This window comes from Dicentrarchus labrax, unplaced genomic scaffold (assembly GCF_905237075.1).
Source record: "Dicentrarchus labrax unplaced genomic scaffold, dlabrax2021, whole genome shotgun sequence".
NCBI lineage: Eukaryota > Metazoa > Chordata > Actinopteri > Moronidae > Dicentrarchus > Dicentrarchus labrax.
The window spans coordinates 7965289-7986117 of NW_026136723.1; the positions used below are offsets into that span (position 1 = coordinate 7965289).

At 39.1% G+C, this 20829-nt stretch overlaps 1 protein-coding gene and 1 long non-coding RNA gene across 6 annotated transcripts in view; one reads left to right on the plus strand and one right to left on the minus strand.

The window, feature by feature from the left end:
• The window catches only part of trappc9 (trafficking protein particle complex subunit 9), a 207664-nt gene that overhangs the window by 48216 nt on the left and 138619 nt on the right, over window positions 1–20829 (plus strand). For all 5 annotated transcript variants that reach the window (XM_051389453.1, XM_051389454.1, XM_051389455.1 and 2 more), the window contains 4 exons: window positions 14–140; window positions 319–451; window positions 3405–3568; window positions 16380–16532. In XM_051389453.1, the coding sequence (XP_051245413.1) occupies window positions 14–140; window positions 319–451; window positions 3405–3568; window positions 16380–16532 (577 nt within the window). The remainder of the gene's footprint in view (window positions 1–13; window positions 141–318; window positions 452–3404; window positions 3569–16379; window positions 16533–20829) is intronic.
• LOC127357340 (uncharacterized) lies at window positions 2664–13610 on the minus strand. Its single transcript, XR_007882237.1, has 3 exons — window positions 12796–13610; window positions 11450–11657; window positions 2664–4069 (listed from the first exon to the last, which is right to left on the minus strand). It is a non-coding gene; the product is annotated as an uncharacterized LOC127357340 (long non-coding RNA).

Here is a 20829-nt window from a genome sequence, read left to right on the forward strand (position 1 = left end):
ATCTTGATTTCAGGGTTTGCTGACCTCCGGAGTGGAGTTTGAATCCCTGCCTGCTGCTCTGTCCCTGCCCGCGGAGTCTGGCCTGTACCCCGTCACTCTGGTTGGCGTCCCGCGTACAGCTGGCAACATCACTGTCAATGGTGAGTCCAGCTGAAAACCTACTCCATTACTCAGATGAACATAATAATGAGCTGCTGCATAAACTGTTTTATGACAAACACATTTTAGCCATAATCGTAACTTTAAGGCTTACCTCTTTTTCTTCTAAACATCATCCCCTCAAGCTATATGTTTCCTGTATTCTGCATTTGTACCCAGGTTACCACACGTCAGTGTTTGGTGTCACCAGTGACTGCCTGTTGGAGGGCCTGCCTGGTTTGAAGACTAGTGGCTGTTTGGTTGAGGTCATTCCCTCGCTTCCTCGTCTCCAGCTCAGCACCTCACTCCCACGGTCAGAAACTCTCTGAACCCCTTCTGAGTCAGTGTCATGGTTATAGTTCTTGGCTGCAGGTTTTGAGTTTAATTTAACACCAACACAACAGACAGCACTCAGACAGGCAGGGCTACAGATGTGTTTTATTTGCAGAGTTTGGCAATGCCCTCAATGTTTGTACAACCAGCTTACTGGGTCATTTGACTAGTTTCTAGAACAGTCTGTATGTAGTGACATACACACGTGATGAAATGATTTAATGGTACCAAAATGAATGAAATGACTCAAAAGAAGCATATTTGTTTTTCTCCTTGCAAAACGTTTGCAGTCACTTGTGTTAGGACCTTTTGGCTTCATTCTGGTCCTCAGTAAGTGAAACACGTGCTCAGTTGAATTGTGGTCATGTGACTGACGAGACAAGTAGAACATTGCACTGTTTGGCCATAAAAATATAAAAGGGCAACGAGTCCTACACTGTTCACCCACGATTGATGTGAACACCCTTAAAGCTGAAAGTCAGCACTTTAACCTCATAGTCATTGTTTCATTTCACATCCATTGTGCTGGAGTACAGAGCCAAAACGATGAAAAATGTGTCACTGTCCTACTACTCACAGACTGCACTCTACTTGGATCTACAATTTCCTAAAAGTAACAAAAGGTAAATGCTCAGCACAGTCTCACTGGCCTATTTGATATAAATCCTGCCATGTGAATGATGCAGAATAATCAACATACTTTCAACCCACATATGCCAAATTAAGGACCAGGTATTTTCTTGTGACCAGTTTGAGTGTCATTAGCATGCTTAGCGTTTGCCCTGATTTCACATGTTGATGAGTGTGTATGAAGTTGTTTAAAAATCAGGGTTTTTTTTTTAATTACCTTATGAAATGTTCATTGCCCTTGCGTTCAGGTATTTTAGTGGTTAAAAAGAGAAGGCATTATGGCGGACTGGACTAAAAGTCATAACAAATACACAATATAGTTGTTCTGTAGTAACCCTGTTGTAATTTTATAGCATGCAGCATGTAAACTCTGGTTCATTCATTCATTCATGCAGAGCAGCATTTGATACAAACTAGCAGTGTCACACTCGCTTAAAACTCAGGTCAGGACCAGGCTTTTCAGAAACCAAAGGTTACCATTTGAGTTGATTTAAAAAAAAAAATGCAACCGCAGGTGTTTTGTGAATATATGCATTGCCACTGGCAAAAATTAATAATGTTTATAGAATAAAAACGTTTTATTCTAGTAACTATTAAATTAATCGCAGACTATTCAATTAATGGTTTTGAGTCATTTTTAAGAAAAACATTTCTCATTTCAGCTTCTTAAATGTGAGTATTTTCTGGTTTCTTTAATCCTATGACAGTGAACTGAATATCTTTGGGTTTAGGACAAAACAAGACATTGGAGGACGACACCCTGGCCTTTGGGAAACAGTGATCAACATGTTTTACAATTATATGGAAAAACCTATAATACACAACAAATTTAATTGAATTGAAACCAAAACAGCACAGTGGAAGTGGCTGTCTAACTCGCAACAAAGCTGTTGATATTTGTAACAGAGCCTTTTTCCTTGTGTCAGAAATAGCTGCAGTCTCTGAGAGTAGCAGGTGAATTTGTATTCATGCACATCCTGTAAGGAGAAATGAAATTGTGGATGCAGTAAAAGTAGGGAACATAAGAGGAGAAATCATGGGTTAAATTACTACTAGAAGATAACAGGTAAAGCACCCTGTTTGGAGTGCTGTAAATCATTCTGACAGTGGAGCTGCTGCAAAATCCACTATTTAGGTCATGCCTGTAAGTACAGCACTTCAGCAGCTTTTTGATGTGGAAAATCTTTTTATTCTCCAGTGTAGGCAGAGTACCGTAGGAGATACATGAAGCAAATAGAATACAAATATAATAGGTGGTCTCTTGGGTGCTCTTACTGGGTCCACAGGTAGACCTTCAGCTTTGACTTCAGTCGCAGAGGTGCCTCATTGACTTCTGAGATATGTTCTTGCCTTCAGCACAAAGCTGCACTTCTTACTGCTTCTCTTTTTCACATTACCAACATCAGTGTTACACATTAGCTGTAATGTATAATATTTTTATAGGGCATAGATCTACCCAATGCCTTCAGCAATGTTTTATAAAACAGTTTTACCCAGTCTGAAGGAGGGAAGTGTCTGCTAAAACGCAAACCATGTGTTCTGCTGGTATAGTTGTAAAACCATTTAAAATTCCCAGTTTTTTTATTTGAAAAGGTTTCCTATCATTGCTTTATTACAACAATACGTTTGAAATGTCAGTAACGTTTCAAGGAGTTATTTTTGTGCTGACCCGCTGTCAAGCTCAGAAAAAAAACTATAGGCAGTTGGTGATGACTGGCATTGTAATTCTAGCCTCAGGCAGAGTGTTTGTTGCATATTAAAGTTAGGATACTAAACATGTGCATGTGTAATGAGGTACGAAGTTGTAGCAAACACCCACATTGATCTTTTGTAATCTTGTATATTCCCTTTTGCTCTTGTATTTACAAAAACACATACTAGCAGCTCTGTAAAACTTCAAGCTGAAAATACTTTTATGTAATGTCACTGACTGAGATGTGGCCATAGATACAAGAAAAAAAGTGGATGAACAGTTTACTGCTTTATGTGATTCAATATGGATTTACTCTTCAAATAACTATTACATTAATAATGCCAGGGGTCTATTATAGGGGTGTAAGAAAATACTGAGATAAAAAAAATCTGTTATCATCTTCATCAAAACTTGAGAAAGTAACAGGACTGTTTGCATCATATCAAACCACACCAAAGGTCCTTCAACATCACACGCCTGTAATGCTTTGAGTTATTTTTTTAGAAATCTTAATTTATATTGACCCCTTGAAGGAATAAAAGCAAGAAAAGTTTGTCCGTTTTACTTTCTGTCGTCACTGAAATTCTCCCTCATCCACAAACCTAAACAGGTCAGCCCACACACCTCAGCCGATGACCAAGGAGGAACTGTCCAGCACTGTGTCCGTCCAGCTTTTTAATGGAGAGACCCAGCAGCTGACCATCACCTTGGAGAACATCGGATCTGAGGACATCGAGACTCTGGAGCTCACCTCTAAGATTGTCAGCACCAAAGGTTAGTACCTCTGTCAAGGCAAGTGAAGCCATATCTGTTCATTCTACTTTGATCACTACTCAGATGTTGACAGAATAGACAGGAAGTTGTGTTAGCACAGTACAGCAAAGAAGAAAGGAACGGCAATATGTATAGCATATGGGTGTGAAATGAGTTAAGAAAGTAAACATGCTAAAACAAACAATGATGCACTGAAATCATTGATGTATGTGTACATGTAATATTTGGTATCATGCTGCCTTAGTCAGGACAGCTTTTGATGTACTTCATCCCCCACTGAGTTTCTGCTGCAGTCTCTTGCAGTCCCCACGTCTGCAGTGCCACAGAGGTCACTGCCCGTTGTCTTTGGTTCTACATCTTTCATGCCCCCGTGGCTTTTCACTCTGTGTTCCATCTCTTTGTTCAACACCTGCTCGGGTCCTCAGATCTCTGCAGTCCCCCTCACTCGGACTGGCTGTCTCTCCGTCTCTGTTTTGCTTTTTTGTCTTTGTCTCGCTGTCTCTGTGAAAAAAGCAGCTACATTATTAAAATAGGCAGCAGAATTTCAGCAAACATTGCACTCTGTTGTACTTTAACTCCTGGTATGCCTCCCCAGTGCTACCTGTAGTCAGAGCTTCAGCCATGTGATAAATAGTCATGCAAGCACATAATAATTCAGTATCCACACTATGACTATTCAATACATTTACACATACATCTCTGTGTAAGAGAATTCCAGTAGATGTAGTGTTGTGCTGAATTAGTGGAGTGTTGAGATTGTATACAACTGTACAACCTTTTTACTTTATCTACAAAGTAAAGAGGTAGTAGTGTGGTGGTCCATAAACAATACTACTAAATACTGGCATGCAATTATTTCCATACAGTATATTTCCATTTGTATCTGTTTAAACAGTAAACCCTGCTGATCTATCAATATATATCACTATGGATGAAGAGCCTAACTTATATTAAATGTTTGAGGCTGACATCGATATCGATATTTAAAAGTTAAACAACTCTGAAATAGTACTGCACAAACCAATGGGTGACATCATGATAGGTTTACACTTGGATTCAACCTTGGGAATACATTAGATACTGGATAAACCTCTGAAAAATCTTATTACTGTGCTCTCAACAGTGTTCGATCACACAGCGAAGAGCAAAGGAGGACCCGGGAGTCAGTATATATGAAATTGATCTGACATTTCCAGAATGGCACCCCAGTTCTGTGTTTAATTGAAGACAGGATACACTAACGTATCCTCTGTGTCAGGGTTAATACTCATAGGACTTGTCTTTACCAGGCAGCTTCTGTTAGTCTGGCACTGCTCAGTTGTATATTTGTCTCACTGTTCATGCATTTATATCACAAGCAAGTCAAGGACTCTATCTATTGTGTGGAGATAAGAAGAATCTTTTGTGCCCAGTCCTGAGGTACATTTAAGGCCCAATGACAGTGTGTTCAGAGAATTGGAGAATTCAAAGCCTAATTGAGCTCTCACTGTAAGGTGGATACGAATTAGCCTGTCAGTGGTAACTAGTACAGGACTGTAATTAAAATAGTCTGGGATTTTAAGACACTCATCCAGTGACTAACTGTCTATATCTCAGAGCCTCCCTGCTTCTCGCATCCCCTGCTCCCTGCTGGCCGGACTCCAAGGTACGATGTTGTCTCTGTAGTTAACAAGAGTTCTCTTTGAAATGGAACTGTTGTTGTGGTTGTTGGAAATGATTTAGGCTGCAAATATAGTATTGCCTCCAAGGGAATGTTATTTTCAGAGTGGGATGAACAAGCAAAAAAGAACTGACTTCTCTAGTCCTGAAGAAAAACACCATCTGTAGTTTAACTCAAAGACTTTCAACAAACACTTTAAAGTTAAAATGAATGAACTCAAACTCTACTTTAGAAAACATTAATATAGTAGACTTAACTTATACTATATACTTAATTTAACTAATACAAACACAAGCATGCACAAAGCCATTTAAATAGACTCACTGAAGGCAAAAAAAATGTTTGAGATTCTGTTAGAGCTGATATGTAAAACAGCTGAATAAAAGTGAATACATTGTTAAAGCTCCAAAATAAATGAACAAAACTGCAGTTCTGTCTCTTTCCTGTTCCACTGTGCTTATTTCACTCACAGTTCCTTAAAGCTGCTGAAGGCCAAAGGTTAAAAGGTCAAACTCTAAAAAAGTAGAAATTTTTTTTTCACTTTCAGTTGTAGCAGATAAAACTGTCCGAAAGAGAAACCACCAACAAAGCTCTTCTTCTGTCACTTTCTTGTTCAAATGTCTTCTGAATGAATCATCATTGTTTTCATCCTTGTTTTCAAGTTTCCTCTCTTTGTTTTCTGCTTTATCTTTAGTCCTTCCAAGCTGCCCTCTTCTCTCCTTCAAATCCTTATCGTCTTCACGCCACTATATTCCTCTGATTCTCCGTTTTTTTCCCCCTCCTCCTTGCGTCATCTCTTTTGGGAGCAGGGATTCCTTTCAAGGCAATGAGTGACCAGTAGCATCTGTTCTTTGAAGCCTCAACACTAAAAATTCTGTTCTTTATATACTTTGTTCTTGACCCTTTAGCTCATAATATGCCTACATTTATTCCCCAGAGTGAGAGATAAAAAGAAGTTGGAAGAAAGACGGTCAGCAGCTTAGTTAAATTTCGCCTCATACCTGTTCTAGTCCTTTCTTTGGCTTCTTGAAAGTTACCCCCCTACTCCTAAAGAATGGACATGTTTTTATCCAAATGTTGCACAAGAAAAGAAGAATGAGACCAGAATTAATGTGTGTTTCCATCCACCACTGTTTTACTAATAATAGGATTCTCTAGTCAGGTGCCATTAAACAATTGCAGAAGGAGAGGACGCACCGAGCTTGCAATTAAGAGAGCTCCAGCTCAACTTGAAACAGTGGAAAACACAATAGAAATATGACATTTCTGTTTGTCTCGTGTTAATTTGAGGAAGGTTACAGTCTCCTCTTCGCTGCACACAGATCTGATGTTTTTGTCTGCCTCTATTTTTTGTGTCTTCAGTGACAAGTGAAGTTAAAGTCACATGCTTCATTTATGTCATGATTCGTTTGCTAAGCCTATTTACATTGCACTTCGTCCCATTATCTTCTAAATCTAAATCTAAATCTAAATTTTGAGGTTTGATATTCAGCAACTTGGACTTGTGAGTCTGTATGTTAAAGGACAAGGCTGGCAGTATTCTGTATTTCCTTAATATTATTATTAGTCCATATACTTAAAGAACTTACTGCTACGTATAAATCAATCAGTGATTAGAAGACTATTCTCTGATATAATACTCATACACATACAGTACAGTAATCCCTTCAAAAATGATTGCAACTTGATTATCACAATCACAGTTGAGTATATTCGTTATATGTATGAATAATACTTCAATACTTCCTCGTCTCTCTCTGTTGGTCCTGTCCTTGAGGGAACTTAGCAGCAGAGTCTGGAAGCTACGATAATGTTGTTATCAGTATTCTAGCCATCTCTAACTTTGCAGTCAGTATTGTTTTGGCCATTTTGGATGACACACACATACAAAGAGTCTTAGAGACAGTCACATACATTCATGTACATTTAGCTTCATCATTAACATATAACACATATGCATATATGAACAGGATACAGCAGTGATCATTACAAAGTATAACTTTAGAACGTGTTAATTTGCTGTATGTATTGGCATGTTTCAGATCACTGTTGTGGTAGTTGCAGTTGTCTGTGTTAAACTTTTCTTCTCACTATCTCGCCCCCTGCCTGTTTATCTGCTCTTTCTCATTCATGCTGGAAAAAAACAACTGGTAACCGATACTTTATCAGTCTGCCAAGTTGACTCTTCTCATCTCTCACTCTGAATTGTTTTGTAATTTTGGGTGTATGCGCAGCACCCAAGCACATACTGTACCTGACACAATCTGTGTTCTTTCAGCTAATTGCAGCACAGTGACCCCACTGTGGACACAAGATTCCCATCTCCTCGGGTGTGCTCTTGCAGCAGGCTTCATTACAGTCCAAAGAAAGAACTCCTGTAAGCAATTAAGTATACCACATCTGAGCGGGGAGACCTTTGAAGGCCATTTTAATGTCAGATCAGCTTCCGTCTGGAGTGTGTCACAGGAGTTTTTACATTTTTTAAATGTAATCTGGGCTTCACTTTGTTCCTGAAGGCTGTTTGTGATGGTGTTTGATGTTGAAACTGTTTAAGTGGTTGTATTGAGTGATAACATTTTCAGGATGTGCTCCTACCACAAATATAATTTAAGAGATTTCGCCTCGGACATTAGCAGCTATTGTGATAGAGAATTGTGCTGTTTGTACGGACGGAACGTGTGGCTTCCCTCAGCCAATGACTGAGTTGAGATCTTCCATGGCAGACAATCTCACCATCTGCATGAGTTTTAAAAGTGAAGTAAAACATGTCAGCAAAGTCCCATGGCTCATTAAGATGTATTAGTTTACCCCTCAAGAGATTACAATCAGTTGTAAAGTCTTATTTCTCCCCCCGTATTTTTACTTCTTCCAAAGTTTTGCTTCAGTTTTTTTAGTAGTCGCTGCAGATGGAGTGGCAGCACTCCAACCTTCACATTCTGTATACCAGACTGTCATAGTCAAACATTAACCGACCAGTAACTTCGTTGTGTTCAGAAATCCCCTCATTTAATTAAGACCTTTCTAGGTCTCTGTGTATATGTTGCATATTTATTGTTCTTCTGGCTGCAGTAGCTGAGTAAAGTGTGAGCAGTGGACCAATAACAATTTATTTCCTCAGTTTAGATCAGATTTTAAGTAAAGGTCTAAGGTTATGAGGTGACATTTTCATAAATGTTTTTTAATACTATCTGTTTTGTGAAGCCTTTCTTGACTTATAGCGCTTTAGGACTAGGGATGGCTTTTATCTGCTAGAGCATACATATCAGCTCTATAAATCACTTGTACTGTTTCCTCCTCTGAGAACTAAAATAAGAAACCAAAAGTGAGAAATTTACATTTCATATGGTTTGGTTTCATGATGGTGCCTTCTAGTTTCACATAAATCCGACAGGATACTGTTATCCTGTTTTCAATTGGTGTCGGAATAATCAGAAAAATTAGTTCCCAAATGGGAAAATTCACGGGAACGCTCCCTCAAGTTGAAATGACAACTGTGAAAAGTGGACATGTTTTACTTGCTGAATTGTCGTCATATTACGCTGAAACATGGTGGACGAAAGTTAAGGAGAAATGTTGGGTTCATGGTAATACATTTTTTAACAAGTCGTAGGCGAAGGTACTGGTGCAACAGGTCTGGGACGAAATCACTAATGTAAAGCTTCAAACTGTTTCAGCACACTTGGACAGTAACATTAATCTTCACTGTTTAAATTCTTGCAGAAAAAATATACAACAGAACTGTGTAGTATTGTAGTATCCATGTTGTTTCCACATTACGACTTAAAGCTCGTGAACACACCAAAGTCGGTAGAAGAACTTCTCAACTCGGAAAATGGGACCATACGAGGAGCAGTGAATGCAGTGTTAGTTCTGTCTATATAGCTGGATAACTTGATTCCATACAGCAAACCCAATCACTTCTGTTTGAAAAAAATCAGCATAAAGTAGTAACATCAGCGTTCTATTGTAGGCTGACGGTCACACTGAGCCCGACAGCAGACCTCTACACAAGAGCCACAGACTCTGAACAACAACCCACATTAGCTTTCCTGCTAAAGTCTCCTTCTTATCCAACTTACAAACATGAACACACATCCTGTCCACCACCTCAGCTTGCTGAACGAGCACCCATACAAACATTCAGCGGTGAAAAGTGCACTGCTAATGTCAGGCAAGATATCTAATTAGCTGCTCAGCATGTAAACTGAACTGTAAATGTCACTGCGGTCCAGTTAGATGCTGCCGTGGTCCTTACTCTTCAACACCACTAACAACACACTGTCTGCCCATTGCTCGTAGCTACAGCGCAAGCTTGTTTACTGGAGCTCAGCCTGCCGGCTGCTGTCAGTCAAACACAGACAGGGACACGCCCCTCCAGCGGCTAACTGCAAAAGGAGCATTTCTGATATTTCCCAAAGGCTTTTTCCCCCCTTCCTTTTAAGTAATAAAAAAAACTAAAAAACAATTTTGGAAATAATGTTTGTAATTCAGTAGCTTGCATTTAAGTCTGGTAAACAGTCGACTATGTACCACCTCAAGGGCAAGACAAGGGTGGTGTGTTGGGTTAGAGCTATTTTATCTAGTCTAGTGTGGAACCAGGTGGGATACATAGCTATTCTGTTATTACCTTTTTATGTTTAGAAACAGTTGTTATTTGACCTTATATTCAGCATCGATGCAGTGATTATTGCAGAGTGTCTTATGTTTTATGCTAACCAAAGTGACCCCTGGAAAGCTGCTAGTGGATGAGCTGCCTTTGAAATAATCCATGTTTGCAGGGTATTGTTCCCAGTTTGCTCTAGAGGCTGGTAATTAGCACATATTGGAGTGTATTGTTTCTGCACTGCAGCCATACTGCAGCTTATGTATTTCTTGTCTCTGTTAGGCATTACAAAAGATTGCTGTGTTCTAACTTTTCATCATATTGAATACCAAGGTTTTTAAGTGTCCCCCTGTCACTTGATGCTGTCTTTTAAGGTTTCAAACGTCAGAAAAAGTCAGTTCAGCCAAAACTCACATTTTGCCTCAAAGGGAGAACAGCCTGGTGGACTGCGTGATACCACCCAACCTGCTAATTGCATTGCAGAGCAATTGATCATCCAGTTCTGTTCTCTATGTAAGTTAATATTTTTTGTTGCCATAACTTCTGAAACCACTGCAGTTTCAAGTAAAATGCCTTGCATAAGCATAGTCCTTGAGGAAGTTACCACATTTTAATGAATATGTATTTTTAATCTGATCAATCAAATTTTTACTGGTGTTTTACCACCTCTCATCCCATTAATGATGAGGAACTTAAAACTACTTAAAAATGTATTATTTAATGGTGGTTTCTAGATGGATACAGCTCTCTGAATGTAGCCACTAACTCCAGTGATCCTTTTTACTTTTATTTACATGGCATTCTTGAGATATTAGGAGTTGTCAAAAGTTCCACTGCAGCATTAAAACTACTGAAAAGACTGATTGCCAGATGCATACAACTCTGTGTAAGTTAACTTAATACTCCTATTTATTCTTTACGTCAGATTGATAAAGGCATGCATGCCATGCAAGCTCATGGTTGTATAAATCTCAAACATTGTAAAACTAGGCGCACACTCCCATTTATAGCCATAAATAGACTTAGACATTAGGGATTGCATTTCCCGAGGCCGATGCAATACACATTTATTGGTCACATTTCTAAATAATGAAGGAATAGGGTCTCTGCCTATTATATATACATAAATCTGATTTTAACAGTGCAAATATGATAGACACGATGCATTGCAAGTTCGTCCCAAATTGTATCTCATGCACACTTTGTTAATCGGGGCGATTGCATCTTTAAGTTGTGTGCCGGCACACTAATGCCTTTGTGGAATCTTCCCATCCCTATAAACAATTATTATTAGATTCTGTCCCTTAACTTATCTTTCCATCTGTTAATCAGCAAAGTTAGCATGCCGACATGAAAAAAATATATATTAGCATTATCATTGTGAGCATGTTAGCTCTGTATGCTGAAATTAGCCTTTAGCTCAAAGCACTGCTGTTAAGTACAGCCTCACACAGCCGCTAGCAATGCTGTAGCCTTGTTCAGATGTATTTTATTCCAACCAGTTTGCATTGTTTGTTTTTTTCCTTCTTAAGATTGTTTCCATATGATAACATTCATATTCTGGGTGCCTCAGTCATGTATGTACTGTAAGTCCTGATACTATGCTTTGTCAACATACCTGATTGCTAAGCAGGAGACTGTAGATTCACTAATGACAGGTGCTGTAGTGTTCCACTGCTGCACCATGGTAACAGGACAGGAATCCCTGGTCATCATATTACCTTGTTGCCACCTGCCTGTGCCTCCTTAGTTATAACCTGGTAATGGCTTTAGGCAGGCCACAGTTGAGAGGGCCTGTCTGAAGCCCTCCGCATTTTCTGTGGGAGCTGAATGAATAAAAGATACAGAGTTACAATAGGAAGACATCTGTGGAAAAAAACAAACAAAGCATTACTCTTTCTGGCACAGCCACAGCCATCTTGACACATGAGTTAGGAGCTCAGTTTCTCAAAAATAAATATTTATCCATAAAAACTTTATAGATAACAAAAAACTCTTAATACAGTAATATATTGTATCATATTTAAATAAGAGTGAACCGAGCTGTCTATGAATAGCAGAAAAAAAGCCACCATCAGACCTTTTGTTACCTTATTGCTTTTCTGTGGATATTAATCAACTTAGCATAATTGTCCTCTAAAACACTTAGGCACATTCATATCAAATTTCTCATAAGGACTAAACACTTTCCACTGTGCAGCCCATAAAAAAGGAAAACAGGGGCTATTGCTCCAGCGATTTTGTTACCATGAGCAGTATTGTCTGTCAGCTGCCTGTGCTGTCCTCCTTTCTCATTTGACTGCATCAACTTCCTTGTGATGGCTGTGTATTTGTGGTTCAGTAGTACTAGTTTTGCTTGACATGGAGAATGGAATTCTTTGTGCCAGAAACAGCTTGTTTCTATATATATGGTACCCATTTACATAAGTAACAATTCAACCAAAATGCTTAAATACTGCATACTTGAGTTAAGCAGGAAGATCTTTGACATTAGTTCACATTCCAGTCTTACAAAGCAGGAGAAAATTACTCAATGACAGGATAACCAAAAAATAAACCATGGATACAATGTATGATGTAGAAAACCATATATACTTGATCACATATTACTGCAGGCAGTCCCATTACATCATGTTTTATTTTCAAAACATGATTTGGACCATCTGACATTAGCTTGAATAATTGGTCAACGGCAAGTGTTATTTAATTAGTGTTTAATATTTTCACTTTTTCAATGTATGATATTTTTATTAGCCTATAATGAAATTATTATATCAGACTCCATAAAAACTTATAGATAGTGGCAGTAAATGTGGCTTAATACTAAGTCACAGCATTCTGGGAGAAGAAAAACTAACTTTTGTCGTTTTAATAAAGAAGTTAGGCAATAATTGTTCTCTGATTTTATTCTGCACATGGCATGAGTCTATGGACAGTGACAGTCAAAGTAGTTAATAGCGTTACCTGTTTGGAAGTGGAGGTGTTCTGCTGCAGCCTGTTGCCTGCAACTCTTCATCTAACTGTGGCTGCTCCTTGTTGTTCCATTATTCCCTGCAATATTTCAAACTGATCTGCTGTCACCAAAAAAGCTGGATCATTTTGTCTTGTTTTTTAGACATATTATTGTTAAGCGATAGCACCCAGTGTCAAGCTCACTGACAAACATTTTGCATTTCTTGTGACTAGCCTATTTCATAATAAAAGTCAACGTGTTTTGCCAGTTGAATGCTTTTATAAAATAATTTTTTTGGCCTTTTATTGCCTTTAGTGACAGCTGAAGATAGACAGGAAAGGGGGGCAGAGGGAGGGGATGACACGCAGCAAATGGTCACAGGTCAGATTCGAACCCCCCAATTGAATGCTTTTAATCTGAATCTGCAGCAGTCAGAAATGTTACTTTTATTCCTGCAAAAGATGCAGTATTAAGTTACGGCTAACAAACTTAATACTGCGTTTTTTACAGGAATAAAAGTAGTCTGCTGCACGTAAATGACGGGTGATTGGCTGGTAGCTGGCGCTTACGGAAAGCTCTGATAACCTCTTTAAAGGGAAACTTCACGAGTTTACACATTAAAGACTGTTTACAGGTGTTGGGGAGCTCTACTGTGAAATGTGAAAAAGTTCTTTAAAGCCTTAAGTGTCTCCAGAGGGAGCTGTGCAAAGGCTGATAAATTCACTCGATTCAGACTCCGTTTGAGCTGAAGACTACAACTTTGAAAATGAAAAAAATCTGGGGGTGCAGAGTTAAAAAGTAGTGAGCTTACCAGACCTCTGTTGCCTGCCCCTCATCTCTGCTTGAGGCTCGTGGCTCCAGGCTACATTACCTGCTTCTAGCATAACACACCCAAATCTCAGACTGAACAGCAGGATATTGAGTTGCATTCTTGGTAATGTAAGCACCATGCTTTACAAGGAAGAAGAATGCGTCAAATAAAAAAAGATATCTCTGGTTCTTCTGCATTGATTTTTAACAGAGTCTGACAGCAGCGGCATGCTAATTCAGTGGAGTACTCTTTTAATACTGTATGTCTATTGGTATTTAACTTTTGTGAGGAAAACATAGAATAAATTTAAACCAAATTCAACTTGGAGACGGATCAGCCCACTATCCCTCAGAATTCCGTTGTCACGATATACGCCCATGGGCAACACTGGGTTACAAAGCAGGAAATACTGTACCCTTTATGTAATGCAGAGGTGGGGGTGGTGAATGAGAGTGTAGTCTGACTTTCATGCAGGATGCCAGAGTTTGTCCCTTCACAGAACTGCAATTTAGAGATGTTCTGATGCCATTTTTTGTTTCCCGATACGGATTCTGATTCCTGAACTTTGCATATTACATCTGATATCCGATCCATCTGTGATTAAATAATAATAAAATGAAAATAATATGTATGTATGTATATATGTTTATTATATATATATGTTTGTTTATATAAAATGGTGAACAGGACTCAGCAGGGTCCTGCTTCGGAGCTAACAAATGATGTGGTATTGGATAGGTAAACAGACACACGTACTCGCTGATATCAGGTTCCGCATTTCAGGCTGTGTCTTTAATTTGCAATTGACCTTTTTATTAACCATAACCACGATCGTTCCCTAACCCCAACCATAGTTGCCATGCACAGATGTTGTCAAAAGCAAGAATTTTAGAGATACTGGCACAGAAACCCTTTTCATTGTTGCAGAACTGTACAATATTGTCCAATGTTGTTGGCACATACATAATTAAGCTTTGTGTTTTACCAGCAATGCCGTTTTTCCTCATACATCCAACATATAAAATGAATCACCACTAATGTCCTGAACTGAGTTTTAACAATTGCCATCTCATTCAGTCTATGGTCTTTGTTGTGTGATATAGTGGCTCTCTGCTTTTTTTTCTCATGGTTAATATCGTACGTCACAAGAGTAATGCTGCAGTGGTGTGTTAAACCCACATAAACTATAGAAGAACACAAATAAACAACAAATACAATCATTGGCTTTGTTAAGAAAAAGACAAACATTTTGCCATACATCTTGACAAATCTTGACAATTAACACTTCGATCAGCTAATATGATTGTGGTTTGATTATTTTCCATGACCTGCTTTAAATTAAACATCATTTGTGCACCCGGGGTTATGATAGTGTGGAGGTCAGATGTTTTTGTTTGGTATCCAGTCACCTTTATGTTAATCCATGCCTACTATTGACACTGTATTGATCACCTCCAGTGCATACTCCCAGAGCCCTTTTTCCCCCAATTACTTTTTGACCTAATGAGAAATTGGATGCTTGGTGGCTCCTGAATTTTTAATGAGCATTTTTTTTAAAGAATTGTGACGGTTAAAAGTTACATGATAACTCATGAAATTTCTCTGATTGGTCCTGACTGGTGTCTGTTATACGTACCTCACAGCTTTATTGCAATGCTGGGGAAGAAAGAAAAGCCTGGGAGTCACAGCCAGAGGGGATGAAAATCTAGCCTAAGTGTTCCGGACAGGGTTTGAAATAGTTTTTTAGTTAATAGTTTTTTTCATATCTGTTCTGGAGTATCACTTAAGTGATTTTCATATTGTATTTTCAAGATTAGGAATGTCTCTGTTTAATACCTTAATTAAGGCGTGAAAGATTTCTCGACAGTCATTGTGGCTACCATTTCTTCTGACTCATAATTTAGTAGTCTGATGATAATAATGCCATCCACAATCCTGGCTGTCTACCGATTCAATTACAAGGCCTGGTGTTGCATATTCAACTTGTTTTTTCTTCCCAGTCCCATTTCTTTGAGATCATTTCTCTGAGTTTATGAATATTTAAAGTGGAGCGTTATTCACAAAATCTTTATTTAATGCTGCCTACTTTCACATCCTCTGAGAGGATTTTAAAAGGCTTTGGTTATGAATCAAGCAGGGACGTGTAAACTGTTGTTTTTACAGTGAGCTTGCATCTCCCCTTCTGCTGTGCTTCTGTTAAAATCAGCCTGCGTGCTGTTCCTGCGCTCCCTAAGAGCAGGAATGGCTCACCTGCATAGACAGAGCACATGCTTTATTCAGGTGATGTATCATTCATTCGATGCTTCTGGCTGAAGTGGATGCAGCTGAGTCATTCGTCACAGGTAGAAGGGGCGGAGGCATAAATTAGAGAATTGCGTCTAGTGACGAGCGGCCAAAGGACCCGTAGGTAAAAGGCCAATCAGCAGCATTGTTGCTCTGGAAAGCTTATTGCAGAAGAAAGATCATAGTAGTCTCTTAAGCAATGTGCAACCTGCAGCAGGTACAATCAAATCAGTTGTTTTTTTTCTTTCTTCTTTTGCACAAACTACACAGGCAGTAACCAGAATAAATGCTAAATACAAAAGCCTTTTGGTGGCTACAAGCACAATGGTGTCATTTTGTTTTCCTTGTCCAAAAATATTTGCAAGTGCAAATTTGGCAAGTCTTGCCATCTTTTATCCCAGCGGAATCATGCTCAGAAATACCGTATTTATTGAACTAATTATTTTTTTATGTCATTTGTTTGTTTTTAATTTGCCTTTCTCTCCCTTTTTGTGTGTGCAGAGAAAGTGTTTGGGGAGTTTCTGAGCTGGGAGCTAGAGGAGGCTTTGTCTCACCTGCCTCTAAAACCTGGCCAGTCTGTGACACTGACTGTCGGCATCAAAGTCAAGCTGGACTTCTCTGGGCAGGAGAACCTGCTGCAGGACCTCAACGACGGTGAGTCAATACAGATGGGCATACACACTGTAAACCTGCTTAATAATGCAAAAATGATCATTCTAAATAGGTCCAAAGTACAAGTTTACTTTAAGCAGGCTCACTGCAGGGTTTAATAAAGTCTAAAATATAATCATCTGAATTTTAGGCCTTAAAATGTCTTAAAACAACTACAAAATGACAATACCAATTTTTCCTTCATACTTCTTTTTGCCAATATGGATTTGATATGGTCTGAAATTTCATTCAGAATGGTTTTAAAAAGGTCTTTCAAACTCTTCAACCTGTTGAAACCTGCAGAAACCACCAATCACCACTGGTCCAGCTCCATCATCAGGGCAGAATGTGTCCAATGCTTCTTATTAGATATCTGCAAAACTAATGACATTTTCACCAGCTTCAGTTGTACTTTGTGTTCAGAGCTCACTAGCAAATGTTATCTATGCTTACACTCTAAACTGAGATGCCGAACGAGGTAAACATTGTACCTGCCAAACGTCAGCATGCTAGCGTTGTCACTGTGAGCATGCTGACGTTAGCATTTAGCTCAAAGCACTGCTGTGCCAATATACATATATAGTGTTGTGGACAAAACATGAGAATCACATCTCAGTGTAATGCAATATATTTCAACAGCACCACAAACTAAAGCCTTCCAAATGACCATAAAGTTGAATAAGCACCTCTCTAAAACATCCTTGAATTAGACTGCATTGATTTAGTTAGTGGTTTATTAAACTGGGATCTGAGTCCCTCTTTCTTATATAGGCAAATGTTTTCTTTCATTTGTCTTGAAGTGGATTGTAGTAGTATTGTCATACCACGTTTAATCCGCCCAGCTGAAGTTACGCTAATGTCGGATTCAGAAATGAGTGTTAATGTGCCACTGTACATGGAGCACTCTTTGTTACGAGCATTCAGGCTGCCTTATTTAAGATTCAGCAGTAATAGGAGAGAGGTCTCAAGGTCTCTACACCTCCATTTCTCTCCTAGCTTCTGGCTTCCTCACTTCAACTGTCGGATTTCCTCTCTTCTAATTCTTATTCCTGGTGAGGAAAAAAAAAAGTCTGACCTTCTCCCCTACCTCGAAGCTCATTCATTGTGTTCCTTCTCCAGTCTTTCTCATAGTTCATGCTCAGCCTCCTTTCTTTCCTGCCTCTTTCCCGACCTCTCTACCTCCTTTTTCAGACTGTTGAACCTCTTCAGCACAGCCTCTATGGGCTGATGAATATTAATGGGAGATCAATATGGACCTGCTTCCGCAACACAGAGACTTTACGGTGTGTGTTTGTGTGTGTATGCATGTGGATTCAGATGACTGAGAAAGTAAATACACAGGACTCCGTATGTTTATCTCAGCCCCAGTGCCACTCTCCTCGTGAGGTCACTTAAGCGATACTGTTTCAGTGTTTTAATTAGCTGAGCAATAATTGGGGCCCTGAATTAAGGAGATAAGACATGGTTCATCTAAACAACAACTCTGGATTGAGTTATTATGGTGACATTATGGGACGCAGTTTTTGCTAAACATATTTGATGCTATCTACCGCTCTAATACGTAAATGAAATCCCATTAATAATGCTGTGTTAATATACTGATGAACTTCTTTGCATAAAGCAAGTTGTTTTGCTTTGTTTTCAGTCCGTTCCCCTTTGTGCTGGAAGACTAACAAGTTCTGCTATCTTCCTAATTAAATTGTGGAATCATGATTATTTTAGGCACAGCTGACACTCGTAACAACTGTTCAGTTGTATTCCTGAGCCACCACATGTGGTCACATTTACATTTTAGCTCTGCCACAGTGAACCATTACGTTGATTGAGGCAACAGCATAATAGGGTTTACCTGACTATCCAACCGAGAGAAACATTCTTAAAGTAGGTACAGCTAGCTGTCTTTCCAACAGTTGGATTAGAAGATCGATACAAGGCTCAGTGTCTGTGGAGCTGAGCTAGGAGGTGATTATCTTAGCTTAGCATAAACACTGTAAGCTTGGGGAAACAGCTAGCTTAGCAGTTAAAGATAGTAAAAGTTCAAAATATTTGTCTTGGTTGCCCGGTTAGCTCAGTCGGTAGAGCTGGCGACCAATATACGGAGTTGCTGCAGTGGCCCGGGTTCGAATCCGACCTGCGGCCCTTTGCTGCGTGTCATCCCTTCTCTCTCCACCCGTCAATCTTCAGCTGTCTATCAATAAAGCCAACAAAAGGCCAAAAAATTCAAAAAAGAAAAAAATATTTGTCTTCCAGCACCTTTGATATTCACTAGTTAACACATCGTTTGTTTGTTTAATCTGTACATAATAAAAATCTTTACATAATATAAATGTCAAAATGATCATTGGTGGTGAATTTCTGTGCTGAAACTCTTTCTCACAAACCAGTGCAGCTGTTTCACCCTGTTTCCTGTCTTTGTTCTGAGTTAGGCTAATTGCCACCGGCCTCTTGCTCATATTTGCTTACTAAACATGGTTTAGGTGTTTTCTGTATTGGTAAATTAAGTTTTTTTATTACTCTAACACAGTTAGTAATATATACGTTTAGGTAAGGGGCAGGCAAAATAAGATTTTTCGTGTTCCTGCTCCTTTTTGGACATGGGATGTGTAAATAGAGTTGTGAATCACTTTTATATTTTTATTTTGTCTGGAGTTGTGCATTACCATGAGCAGAGCAGATAGTTTAGCTTCCATAGCACAGAGCTGCACTTCAGATTCAAGCCTCTCATCCAGCCTGGCAAATAAACACCATTTATTAAATGTACCATTATCACTAAAGTAAGCAGAAGAATAGCAAAACATTTGACACACTGAGCAACAGAGACTAGGAAACAGAGAGAGAAGCTATCGCTACCTGCTGAGCTAGAACACTGTAGCTAGCAGAACTGAATGGTGTGTAAACTACTGTGGGAGTAGAGACAAAGTTGTTAAAAGCAGAGAGCTATAAGTGCTTGGGCAGAACTAGTGTAAGTTTAATGCGGGTTATTATCCGCTGTAATGAAGAATATAACACATTTAACAGGCAGCCGGAAATACGCTGACTGCATCACGTCGGGGGGGGTCACGTGTTTTGGTCACTAGATGCCATTATGTTATGACTCTTGTTGTATTGGTTAATTGACCTAATAGATGTAAAAGCATATATTTGAATAGATCAAACTTTTTGTAGAACGAATAATTGAACATCATTTTTGGCCAGTTTTGACAGCAGCTACTTTACAGCAATTACAATAATGAATCCAATTTTAATATGATATTGAAATTTAAAAATGCTACAGAACACGTAGAACCTTTATGATTTTGGCCCATTGTTTCAGACGTATTTAATTGAAATCTGTTAACTTTATGAATATTCATTGTCCTTGATAGCAGCAGATAGGTCAACACAATCAGTACTGAATGAAACTAGTCTTAATAAAAACAGCTGCTCCCACCCCAACGTGGAAAATCTGAAAATAATGTTTAATGTGTGGATGAATACGAATGGATTTCTCCATTTTGCCCAGGTGGAAAGATCTACATACGCACTCTGTTTCTCTTTCATCCCTTCTCATGTTCGAGCTCCACTGCCTGAGGAGAAATGATAGCTCCCAGCTCGGGCAGTGCTGGAGTCTCTGTCATGTGTATGCTGCTGGTATTGTGTTATATTCAGCACTTCACGCTCAGAAGTCTAGCAGCCCCCATATGACCAAGGTGTAGCTTTTACTGTCTGTCATGCTGTACTGAAGGTGGGAATTAGTTTGTCCCTGATTAACAACTGTCAAGAGCGATATTGCGTACCGTCAGTTGAAGTTTTCACTAATTATGTGCTATTTATTGGTCGCCTGTATTTACATGCGCATCGTGGAAGTAGTCAATCCATCAGCCTTAACTGTGATGTTGCCTGGCAGTGCTGCACTCGATGTCCTTTGTGTTTCAGCTGAGGCAGAAGGGGCAAATCAGACAAGGCCACAGAAAACAGTGCAGAGGGAACATTCAAAACAGGCCGAGCCTCATTGATTTATCCTCAGACGAGTTTATCCCTCACTTTGAGTCCGGCTCGAGACCACGACACCATAACTCAGGATCAGATGGGAGTGATGTCATCGCTCAGGACTAATGGGCCTTGACTTACAGCGAGCTTTATTGTGTTAAATGGTGTGAGTGTTGTACCTAATGACAATGCTACCGCCTACGTTAATGTTGAGATTGTCTTTGAAAACTGCAAATCATACCACAGCAACTGTCTGCATCAACAGCAGAGTAAGGAGACACAAGGAACACATTATACCTACTAACAACATGAATTTAAGGACTCAAACAAA